The sequence below is a fragment of the Oncorhynchus mykiss genome, chromosome 18 (assembly GCF_013265735.2).
Source record: "Oncorhynchus mykiss isolate Arlee chromosome 18, USDA_OmykA_1.1, whole genome shotgun sequence".
NCBI classification, from domain to species: domain Eukaryota; kingdom Metazoa; phylum Chordata; class Actinopteri; order Salmoniformes; family Salmonidae; genus Oncorhynchus; species Oncorhynchus mykiss.
In genome coordinates, this window is record NC_048582.1 from 8,115,339 (window position 1) to 8,128,041 (window position 12,703).

General features: G+C 44.5%; 1 protein-coding gene across 9 annotated transcripts in view; it reads right to left on the reverse strand.

Annotated features, from left to right (window-relative positions):
* Nucleotides 1-12,703, reverse strand: part of LOC110496981 (dystrophin) — a 394,538-nt gene that overhangs the window by 168,180 nt on the left and 213,655 nt on the right. For all 9 annotated transcript variants that reach the window (XM_036951595.1, XM_036951594.1, XM_036951600.1 and 6 more), the window contains 2 exons: nt 9,779-10,026; nt 967-1,147 (listed from right to left, as the gene is read on the reverse strand). In XM_036951595.1, coding sequence (XP_036807490.1) covers nt 967-1,147; nt 9,779-10,026 — 429 coding nt within the window. The remainder of the gene's footprint in view (nt 1-966; nt 1,148-9,778; nt 10,027-12,703) is intronic.

Sequence of the window (12,703 nt, forward strand, 5' to 3'; positions counted from 1 at the left end):
CTCTCTAAAATACCCTCCTCTCCTCTAAAATATCCTCCTCCTCTCTAAAATACCCTCCTCTCCTCTAAAACATCCTCCTCTCCTCTAAAACATCCTCCTCTCCTCTAAATCTCCTCTAAAACATCCTCCTCTCCTCTAAAATATCCTCCTCCTCTCTAAAATACCCTCCTCTCCTCTAAAACATCCTCCTCTCCTCTAAAACATCCTCCTCTCCTCTAAAACATCCTCCTCTCCTCTAAAACATCCTCCTTTCCTCTAAAACATCCTCCTCTCCTCTAAAATACCCTCCTCTCCTCTAAAACATCCTCCTCTCCTCTAAAACATCCTCCTCTCCTCTAAAATAACCTCCTCTCCTCCTCCTCTAAAATATCCCGCTCTACTCTAAAATAACCTCCTCTCCTTGTCTCCTCTAAAAAATTCTCCTCCCCTCTAAAATATTATCCTCTCCTCTCTCTGTCGCACGTGCCACAGCACTTACCTCCCCCAAACCCAAACCTATTAATCCATAACCCTCACCTATTAACACCTAACCCTCACCTATTAACCCCTAACCCTCACCTATTAACCTCTAACCCTCACCTATTAACCCCTAACCCTAACCCTCACCTATTAACCTCTAACCCTCACCTATTAACCCCTAATCCTCACCTATTAACCCCAAACCCTCACCTGTTAACCCCTAACCCTCACCTGTTAACCCCTAACCCTCCCCTATTAACCCCTAACCCTCACCTGTTAACCCCTAACCCTCACCTATTAACCCCTAACCCTCCCCTATTAACCCCTAACCCTCACCTGTTAACCCCTAACCCTCCCCTATTAACCTCTAACCCTCACCTATTAACCCCAAACAATCATAAGTTGACTAGGTGTGGTGTGCTTTCCTCTTCCCTCATGACCCCTCTCTGTGTTCCTGTGTGTAAGTGCACGCCTGCATTGTGTTTGTGTTCTGCTCCATATTCTCACCCAGCACCAGCTGTCTCTCTCGGGCCTGGAGCTCATCCAGGACCTGCTGGTGATGCTGTGTGAAGTCAGTGATGTCTGCATCGAAGAAGACAGGAGCATTCTCCTTCTCCCTCAGTGCCTTCAGCTTCTCTTTTAGCAGGTTGACCTGGGGCTCCAGAGAGGAGAAACGAGCTATCTCCTCCTGGGGGGGAGAGAGGAGGGGGGGGGGGGTAGGGAGAGGAGAGAGAGGGGAGGAGGAGAGGGTTGGGAGAAGAGGGGAGAGAGGGAGGGAGGGAGGGGAGGGGAGGAGAGGGGAGGAGAGGGGAAGAGGGAGAGGAGGTAGGGGGTTGGGAGAAGAGGTGGGAGAGGGGGGAGGAAGTTGAGGGGGAGGAGATGATGAGGAGGGAAGAAAGGGTGAGGAGGAGTGAAAGGAAAAAAAAGAGAGTGAGACAGAGACAGATCAGCAGAAAGCAAGAGAAAAAAGACAGGAAGACAGGACGAGAGGACGACAGGAAGAGAGGACGACAGGAAGAGAGGAAGACAGGAAGAGAGTAAGACAGGAAGAGAGGAAGACAGGAAGAGAGGAAGACAGGAAGAGATGAAGACAGGAAGAGAGGAAGACAGGAAGACAGGGAGAGAGGATGATATGAAGACAGGAAGAGAAGAGAGACCAGAAACGTTTGACCCAAATTAAACAATTTAAAGGCAATGCCACCAAATACTAATTGAGTGTATGTTAACTTCTGGCCCACTGGGAATGTGATGAAAGAAATAAAAGCTGAAATAAATCATTCTGTCTACTATTATTCTGATATTTCACATTCTTAAAATGAAGTAGTGATCCTAACTGACCTAAAACAGGGAATTGTTACTAGGATTAAATATCAGGAATTGTGAAAAACTGAGTTTAAATGTATTTGGCTATGGTGTATGTACACTTCCAACTTCAACTGTATATATAAATAATCAGATGGTGTCTTAGTACCCTAGTCTAATCTATCAGAGGGGGACTTAGTATCCTAGTCTAATCTACCAGAGGGAGTTTTAGTACCCTAGTCTAATCTATCAGAGGGGGTCTTAGTACCCAAGTCTAATATATCAGAGGGGTCTTAGTACCCTAGTCTAATCTATCAGAGGGGGTCATAGTATCCTAGTCTAATCTACCAGAGGGGGTCTTAGTACCATAGTCTAATCTACCAGAGGGGGTCTTAGTACCATAGTCTAATCTACCAGAGGGGGTCTTAGTACCCAAGTCTAATATATCAGAGGGGTCTTAGTACCCTAGTCTAATCTATCAGAGGGGGTCATAGTATCCTAGTCTAATCTACCAGAGGGGGTCTTAGTACCATAGTCTAATCTACCAGAGGGGGTCTTAGTACCCTAGTCTAATCTACCAGAGGGGGTCTTAGTACCCTAGTCTAATCTATCAGAGGGGGTCTTAGTACCATAGTCTAATCTACCAGAGGGGGTCTTAGTACCCTAGTCTAATCTACCAGAGGGGGTCTTAGTACCCTAGTCTAATCTATCAGAGGGGGTCTTAGTATCCAAGTCTAATCTATCAGAGGGGGTCATAGTATCCTAGTCTAATCTATCAGAGGGGGTCTTAGTACCCTAGTCTAATCTATCAGAGGGGGTCATAGTATCCAAGTCTAATCTATCAGAGGGGGTCTTAGTACCCTAGTCTAATCTATCAGAGGGGGTCTTAGTACCCAAGTCTAATATATCAGAGGGGTCTTAGTACCCAAGTCTAATATATCAGAGGGGGTCTTAGTACCCTAGTCTAATCTATCAGAGGGGGTCTTAGTACCCTAGTCTAATCTATCAGAGGGGGTCTTATAGTACCCAAGTCTAATATATCAGAGGGTGTCTTAGTACCCTAGTCTAATCTATCAGAGGGGGTCATAGTACCCTAGTCAAATCTACAAGAGGGGGTCTTAGTAGTACCATAGTCTAATCTACCAGAGGGGGTCTTAGTACCATAGTCTAATCTACCAGAGGGGGTCTTAGTACCCAAGTCTAATATATCAGAGGGGTCTTAGTACCCTAGTCTAATCTATCAGAGGGGGTCATAGTATCCTAGTCTAATCTACCAGAGGGGGTCTTAGTACCATAGTCTAATCTACCAGAGGGGGTCTTAGTACCCTAGTCTAATCTACCAGAGGGGGTCTTAGTACCCTAGTCTAATCTATCAGAGGGGGTCTTAGTACCATAGTCTAATCTACCAGAGGGGGTCTTAGTACCCTAGTCTAATCTACCAGAGGGGGTCTTAGTACCCTAGTCTAATCTATCAGAGGGGGTCTTAGTATCCAAGTCTAATCTATCAGAGGGGGTCATAGTATCCTAGTCTAATCTATCAGAGGGGGTCTTAGTACCCTAGTCTAATCTATCAGAGGGGGTCATAGTATCCAAGTCTAATCTATCAGAGGGGGTCTTAGTACCCTAGTCTAATCTATCAGAGGGGGTCTTAGTACCCAAGTCTAATATATCAGAGGGGTCTTAGTACCCAAGTCTAATATATCAGAGGGGGTCTTAGTACCCTAGTCTAATCTATCAGAGGGGGTCTTAGTACCCTAGTCTAATCTATCAGAGGGGGTCTTAGTACCCAAGTCTAATATATCAGAGGGTGTCTTAGTACCCTAGTCTAATCTATCAGAGGGGGTCATAGTACCCTAGTCAAATCTACCAGAGGGGGTCTTAGTACCCTAGTCTAATCTACCAGAGGGGGTCTTAGTACCCTAGTCTAATCTATCAGAGAGGGTCTTAGTATCCAAGTCTAATCTATCAGAGGGGGTCATAGTATCCTAGTCTAATCTATCAGAGGGGGTCATAGTATCCAAGTCTAATCTATCAGAGGGGGTCATAGTATCCAAGTCTAATCTATCAGAGGGGGTCTTAGTACCCTAGTCTAATCTATCAGAGGGGGTCTTAGTACCCTAGTCTAATCTATCAGAGGGGGTCTTAGTACCCTAGTCTAATCTACCAGAGGGGGTCTTAGTATCCTAGTCTAATATATCAGAGGGGGTCTTAGTATCCTAGTCTAATCTATCAGAGGGGGTCTTAGTACCCTAGTCTAATCTACCAGAGGGGGTCTTAGTACCCTAGTCTAATGTATCAGAGGGGGTTTTAGTACCCAAGTCTAATATATCAGAGGGGTCTTAGTACCCTAGTCTAATCTATCAGAGGGGGTCATAGTATCCTAGTCTAATCTACCAGAGGGGGTCTTAGTACCATAGTCTAATCTACCAGAGGGGGTCTTAGTACCCTAGTCTAATCTACCAGAGGGGGTCTTAGTACCCTAGTCTAATCTATCAGAGGGGGTCTTAGTACCATAGTCTAATCTACCAGAGGGGGTCTTAGTACCCAAGTCTAATATATCAGAGGGGTCTTAGTACCCTAGTCTAATCTATCAGAGGGGGTCATAGTATCCTAGTCTAATCTACCAGAGGGGGTCTTAGTACCATAGTCTAATCTACCAGAGGGGGTCTTAGTACCCTAGTCTAATCTACCAGAGGGGGTCTTAGTACCCTAGTCTAATCTATCAGAGGGGGTCTTAGTACCATAGTCTAATCTACCAGAGGGGGTCTTAGTACCCTAGTCTAATCTACCAGAGGGGGTCTTAGTACCCTAGTCTAATCTATCAGAGGGGGTCTTAGTATCCAAGTCTAATCTATCAGAGGGGGTCATAGTATCCTAGTCTAATCTATCAGAGGGGGTCTTAGTACCCTAGTCTAATCTATCAGAGGGGGTCATAGTATCCAAGTCTAATCTATCAGAGGGGGTCTTAGTACCCTAGTCTAATCTATCAGAGGGGGTCTTAGTACCCAAGTCTAATATATCAGAGGGGTCTTAGTACCCAAGTCTAATATATCAGAGGGGGTCTTAGTACCCTAGTCTAATCTATCAGAGGGGGTCTTAGTACCCTAGTCTAATCTATCAGAGGGGGTCTTATAGTACCCAAGTCTAATATATCAGAGGGTGTCTTAGTACCCTAGTCTAATCTATCAGAGGGGGTCATAGTACCCTAGTCAAATCTACAAGAGGGGGTCTTAGTAGTACCATAGTCTAATCTACCAGAGGGGGTCTTAGTACCATAGTCTAATCTACCAGAGGGGGTCTTAGTACCCAAGTCTAATATATCAGAGGGGTCTTAGTACCCTAGTCTAATCTATCAGAGGGGGTCATAGTATCCTAGTCTAATCTACCAGAGGGGGTCTTAGTACCATAGTCTAATCTACCAGAGGGGGTCTTAGTACCCTAGTCTAATCTACCAGAGGGGGTCTTAGTACCCTAGTCTAATCTATCAGAGGGGGTCTTAGTACCATAGTCTAATCTACCAGAGGGGGTCTTAGTACCCTAGTCTAATCTACCAGAGGGGGTCTTAGTACCCTAGTCTAATCTATCAGAGGGGGTCTTAGTATCCAAGTCTAATCTATCAGAGGGGGTCATAGTATCCTAGTCTAATCTATCAGAGGGGGTCTTAGTACCCTAGTCTAATCTATCAGAGGGGGTCATAGTATCCAAGTCTAATCTATCAGAGGGGGTCTTAGTACCCTAGTCTAATCTATCAGAGGGGGTCTTAGTACCCAAGTCTAATATATCAGAGGGGTCTTAGTACCCAAGTCTAATATATCAGAGGGGGTCTTAGTACCCTAGTCTAATCTATCAGAGGGGGTCTTAGTACCCTAGTCTAATCTATCAGAGGGGGTCTTAGTACCCAAGTCTAATATATCAGAGGGTGTCTTAGTACCCTAGTCTAATCTATCAGAGGGGGTCATAGTACCCTAGTCAAATCTACCAGAGGGGGTCTTAGTACCCTAGTCTAATCTACCAGAGGGGGTCTTAGTACCCTAGTCTAATCTATCAGAGAGGGTCTTAGTATCCAAGTCTAATCTATCAGAGGGGGTCATAGTATCCTAGTCTAATCTATCAGAGGGGGTCATAGTATCCAAGTCTAATCTATCAGAGGGGGTCATAGTATCCAAGTCTAATCTATCAGAGGGGGTCTTAGTACCCTAGTCTAATCTATCAGAGGGGGTCTTAGTACCCTAGTCTAATCTATCAGAGGGGGTCTTAGTACCCTAGTCTAATCTACCAGAGGGGGTCTTAGTATCCTAGTCTAATATATCAGAGGGGGTCTTAGTATCCTAGTCTAATCTATCAGAGGGGGTCTTAGTACCCTAGTCTAATCTACCAGAGGGGGTCTTAGTACCCTAGTCTAATGTATCAGAGGGGGTTTTAGTACCCAAGTCTAATATATCAGAGGGGTCTTAGTACCCTAGTCTAATCTATCAGAGGGGGTCATAGTATCCTAGTCTAATCTACCAGAGGGGGTCTTAGTACCATAGTCTAATCTACCAGAGGGGGTCTTAGTACCCTAGTCTAATCTACCAGAGGGGGTCTTAGTACCCTAGTCTAATCTATCAGAGGGGGTCTTAGTACCATAGTCTAATCTACCAGAGGGGGTCTTAGTACCCTAGTCTAATCTACCAGAGGGGGTCTTAGTACCCTAGTCTAATCTATCAGAGGGGGTCTTAGTATCCAAGTCTAATCTATCAGAGGGGGTCATAGTATCCTAGTCTAATCTATCAGAGGGGGTCTTAGTACCCTAGTCTAATCTATCAGAGGGGGTCATAGTATCCAAGTCTAATCTATCAGAGGGGGTCTTAGTACCCTAGTCTAATCTATCAGAGGGGGTCTTAGTACCCAAGTCTAATATATCAGAGGGGTCTTAGTACCCAAGTCTAATATATCAGAGGGGGTCTTAGTACCCTAGTCTAATCTATCAGAGGGGGTCTTAGTACCCTAGTCTAATCTATCAGAGGGGGTCTTAGTACCCTAGTCTAATCTACCAGAGGGGGTCTTAGTATCCTAGTCTAATATATCAGAGGGGGTCTTAGTATCCTAGTCTAATCTATCAGAGGGGGTCTTAGTACCCTAGTCTAATCTACCAGAGGGGGTCTTAGTACCCTAGTCTAATGTATCAGAGGGGGTTTTAGTACCCAAGTCTAATATATCAGAGGGGTCTTAGTACCCTAGTCTAATCTATCAGAGGGGGTCATAGTATCCTAGTCTAATCTACCAGAGGGGGTCTTAGTACCATAGTCTAATCTACCAGAGGGGGTCTTAGTACCCTAGTCTAATCTACCAGAGGGGGTCTTAGTACCCTAGTCTAATCTATCAGAGGGGGTCTTAGTACCATAGTCTAATCTACCAGAGGGGGTCTTAGTACCCTAGTCTAATCTACCAGAGGGGGTCTTAGTACCCTAGTCTAATCTATCAGAGGGGGTCTTAGTATCCAAGTCTAATCTATCAGAGGGGGTCATAGTATCCTAGTCTAATCTATCAGAGGGGGTCTTAGTACCCTAGTCTAATCTATCAGAGGGGGTCATAGTATCCAAGTCTAATCTATCAGAGGGGGTCTTAGTACCCTAGTCTAATCTATCAGAGGGGGTCTTAGTACCCAAGTCTAATATATCAGAGGGGTCTTAGTACCCAAGTCTAATATATCAGAGGGGGTCTTAGTACCCTAGTCTAATCTATCAGAGGGGGTCTTAGTACCCTAGTCTAATCTATCAGAGGGGGTCTTAGTACCCAAGTCTAATATATCAGAGGGTGTCTTAGTACCCTAGTCTAATCTATCAGAGGGGGTCATAGTATCCTAGTCTAATCTACCAGAGGGGGTCTTAGTACCATAGTCTAATCTACCAGAGGGGGTCTTAGTACCCTAGTCTAATCTACCAGAGGGGGTCTTAGTACCCTAGTCTAATCTATCAGAGGGGGTCTTAGTACCATAGTCTAATCTACCAGAGGGGGTCTTAGTACCCTAGTCTAATCTACCAGAGGGGGTCTTAGTACCCTAGTCTAATCTATCAGAGGGGGTCTTAGTATCCAAGTCTAATCTATCAGAGGGGGTCATAGTATCCTAGTCTAATCTATCAGAGGGGGTCTTAGTACCCTAGTCTAATCTATCAGAGGGGGTCATAGTATCCAAGTCTAATCTATCAGAGGGGGTCTTAGTACCCTAGTCTAATCTATCAGAGGGGGTCTTAGTACCCAAGTCTAATATATCAGAGGGGTCTTAGTACCCAAGTCTAATATATCAGAGGGGGTCTTAGTACCCTAGTCTAATCTATCAGAGGGGGTCTTAGTACCCTAGTCTAATCTATCAGAGGGGGTCTTAGTACCCAAGTCTAATATATCAGAGGGTGTCTTAGTACCCTAGTCTAATCTATCAGAGGGGGTCATAGTACCCTAGTCAAATCTACCAGAGGGGGTCTTAGTACCCTAGTCTAATCTACCAGAGGGGGTCTTAGTACCCTAGTCTAATCTATCAGAGAGGGTCTTAGTATCCAAGTCTAATCTATCAGAGGGGGTCATAGTATCCTAGTCTAATCTATCAGAGGGGGTCATAGTATCCAAGTCTAATCTATCAGAGGGGGTCATAGTATCCAAGTCTAATCTATCAGAGGGGGTCTTAGTACCCTAGTCTAATCTATCAGAGGGGGTCTTAGTACCCTAGTCTAATCTATCAGAGGGGGTCTTAGTACCCTAGTCTAATCTACCAGAGGGGGTCTTAGTATCCTAGTCTAATATATCAGAGGGGGTCTTAGTATCCTAGTCTAATCTATCAGAGGGGGTCTTAGTACCCTAGTCTAATCTACCAGAGGGGGTCTTAGTACCCTAGTCTAATGTATCAGAGGGGGTTTTAGTACCCAAGTCTAATCTATCAGAGTCTACACAATACATTAACATCTCATTACAGCTTTGTGCTGTTCTGCTGTTATTATGAGCCATTCAATACAAAATAGTCAAATTTAGATTTTATTACAATTAATTATTCATGGCAAACCTTCCCAGTGGCAATGCGTTTTCTCTGTGGTGAATACAGAACAGAGAATATTGTTGCATGAATACTGAACGACACTGTATGAAGTGTTTCCCCTACGATGGAGGGGAGGGGTGGGGTCTTCCTGGGGTCTTCCTATGGAGCGGAGGGGTGGGGTCTTCCTGGGGTCTTCCTATGGAGGGGAGTGGTGGGGTCTTCCTGGGGTCTTCCTATGGAGCGGAAGGGTGGGGTCTTCCTGGGGTCTTCCTATGGAGGGGAGGGGTGGGGTCTTCCTGGGGTCTTCCTATGGAGCGGAGGGGTGGGGTCTTCCTGGGGTCTTCCTATGGAGCGGAGGGGTGGGGTCTTCCTGGGGTCTTCCTATGGAGGGGAGGGGTGGGGTCTTCCTATGGAGCGAAGGGGTGGGGTCTTCCTAGGGTCTTCCTATGGAGGGGAGGGGTGGGGTCTTCCTATGGAGCGGAGGGGTGGGCAGTGTGCACATAGCCTGTCTTCTCTTGAGAGCCAGGTCTGTATTCAGCGGCCTTTCTCAATAGCAAGGCTATGCTCACTGAGTCTGTACATAGTCAAAGCTTTCCTTAAGTTTGGGTCATTCACAGTGGTCAGCTATTCTGCCACTGTGTACTCTCTGTTTAGGGCCAAATAGCATTCTAGTTTACTCTGTTTTTTTGTTAATTCTTTCTAATGTGTCAGTAATTATCTTTTTGTTTTCTCATGATTTGGTTGGGTCTAATTGTGCTGCTGTCCTAGGGCTCTGTGGGGTGTGTTTGTGTTTGTGAACAGAGCCCCAGGACCAGCTTGCTTAGGGGACTCTTCTATAGGTTCATCTCTCTGTAGGTGATGGCTTTATTATGGAAGGTTTGGGAATCACTTCCTTTTAGGGAGTTATAGAATTTAACGGCTCTTTTCTGGATTTTGATAATTAGTGGGTATCGGCCTAATTCTGCATGCCCTCCCTCCACAGACACTACACCTTCCCCCCCCACTCCTCACCCTGCAGCGCTCCAGTTGATGCTTCAGAGGTTCAGGCTCTGAGGCCGGTGGCTGCTGGACCTTCAGCCAGTTCTCAGAGTTGACCACAGCTTGCTCCAGTTGCTGCCATAGGTTATAGAAGGCCAGGATCTTGCTCTGGTAGGCCAGCCACTCCAGCCTCTCAGCCAGCAGGGCACAGAACCCATCCCAGCGAGTGTTGAGCTCCTCGGCTGCTTTCTGGATGTCATCAGCCCTCCTACTACCACCCTCTGGAGGGACAGACACAACAGGACAGATGTTACAGTCAATGACTCATCTATCCACCTGTCCGTCAGTCTGTCTGTCCGTCTATCTATCTGCAGAGCCTTCAGAAAGTATTCACACCCCTTCACTTATTCCACATTTTGTTGTGTTACAGCCTGAATTTAAAATTGATTAAATTGATTTTTTCTCTCTCACCTGTCTACACACGATACCCCATAATGACATCACACTACCCCATAATGACATCACAATACCCCATAATGACATCCCAATAACCCATAATGACATCACAATAACCCATAATGACAAAGTGAAAACATGCTTTTAGAAATGTTTGCAAATTTCTTAAACATGTAATACATAAATATCTCATTATCTGATTATTCTTACACTTCTTATCGTCCCAGAATAGGTTCCTTGTTAATCCTTAGGCCCTTATTGCACCAATACTGGGATAAACACTGTACACTGTGCTCCAACCGTCCAGAAGACCACTGAATCTCCCTGGGTTTCCAATGGGAACAGTATCTTGCTGGAATCAGACTCTAACTCGGGCTTCAGTAAGTCTGTCAACATCTTCATACATCATTGTTAGAGGAGCTACGTTCACAGATACAGTTCATGAAAAGATAAACAACGACTCCATCTTATAGAAACTTAAATCAAGTGTTGAATCCTCGTATATAATCCAATGAACAGAAATAGTACAGCACTCCGGTAACTAAACTTACATCGACATATTTTATTTTTTATGGCCTCACGAACGTTTCGGGTACGAGCCCTTCTTCACAGCGTGCAAGGCAATGGCAAATCAATGTCACAACAACAAGTTATCGTCTCCCTGTTCTAGGTTCATCACAGGGGTTTATGAGATGTATTGATGGCATGAAGGATGCTGTTTGTGTCCGATAAACAACGCGTTTCCTTTTAGGATGTTTTGGTCAGGCCAGATGTTAATGTGGCCTACTGAGAAACAGATAGAAACACCAGTCATCTCAGCAGTTATCCCCTTCATTTAAAACAGCTGACTATACAGCCAACTCCTTGTCATTAGGCGCATGTGTGACTCTGATTCATCATTGGATGTACATCGCCAAAGACTTATGTGAACGATTCAAGGCGATTCAAGGCTATCAGACTGTTAAACAGCCACCACTAACATTGAGTGGCTGCTGCCAGCACACTGACACTGACTCAACTCCAGCCACTTTAATAATGGGAATTGATGGGAAATGATGTAAATATATCACTAGCCACTTTAACCAATGCTACCTTATATAATGTTACTCACCCTACATTATTCATCTCATAGGCATACGTATATACTGTACTCTATATCATCGACTGTATCCTTATGTAATACATGTATCACTAGCCACTTTATACTATGCCACTTTGTTTACATACTCATCTCATTTGTACATACTGTACTCGATACAATCTACTGTATCTGCCTATGCTGCTCTGTACCATCACTCATTCATATATCCTTATGTACATATTCTTTATCCCCTTACACTGTGTACAAGACAGTAGTTTTGGAATTGTTAGTTAGATTACTTGTTGGTTATTACTGCATTGTCGGAACTAGAAGCACAAGCATTTCGCTACACTCGCATTAACATCTGCTAACCATGTGTATGTGACAAATAAAATTTGATTTGATTTGATTTGATTCAAACCAAGAGGTGCGCGGAAATGCATTCTGCAACGTCAAAAGAAATCCCTCTCCTCCCTCTGCGACTTTGGTGTCCACCTACCGTCCCATTTCAAGGTGGATCCAGGAAGTGGTTAATAGACATGGGAACATATTACACAGTGACCCCAGCTTTGGTAAAGCCTTTGAATCCCCAGAGGTTTGGCTGTAAGAGACCCAGGAATGTTTAGTAAGGTCAGACTTTGTCTAAGAAACAATATTTGATGTCCTATCAGTTTCCTGGCGGCAAGTTCCTTGTCACAACTGTCCACTGTTCCACTCTGCCCAGAGGAATGTTCCAGGCAGAGTAACATGTAACATGAAATATGTTGTATATGTCCTTACGTGTTCCGGTCACTTCTATTATGTGGGTGAGACCAAACGTGAACTTACGACAAGGATATGTGAGCATAAAGAGCTCTATTCGCAAAACATGATGAAAAGAAATCACCTGTTGCCAGGCATTTCAACAGCCATAATTATCCACTAAGTACCTTGTATTATATGGGCATTGAATTGTTCTATGGGAGGAGATAGGGATCAATGATTTCTCCAGAGACATACTGGTAACGCATGGCCACTCTTGTCCCAGCAGGCCTTTTAATGAGAAATGTTATTTTTCTCATTTTTTTGTAGTAGGTTGTTTTTTTGTAGTAGGTTATAAATAGTCCAAACGTTTAGGTAATGACATCATAATGCAATTGTGTGTCTATCTTTATTTGATCATCATGTTTCCCCCCACAGCTTCCTCTGCTGGGATCTCTTGATTGGGCCAATACTGACTGCGAATTTAGCATTATGCTCACCTATGTGATCTTGTTATTGTGACAACGATTGCTATTGCTTTGTACACTGAAGAAGGGCTCGTACCCGAAACGTTCGTGCTGCAATAAAAATATGTCAATTCAAGTTTATTTACCGGAGTGCTGTCCTATTTCTGTTCTTTGGACAGAAGACCGAACCAGGTTCTCCTCTAGGATTTTGCC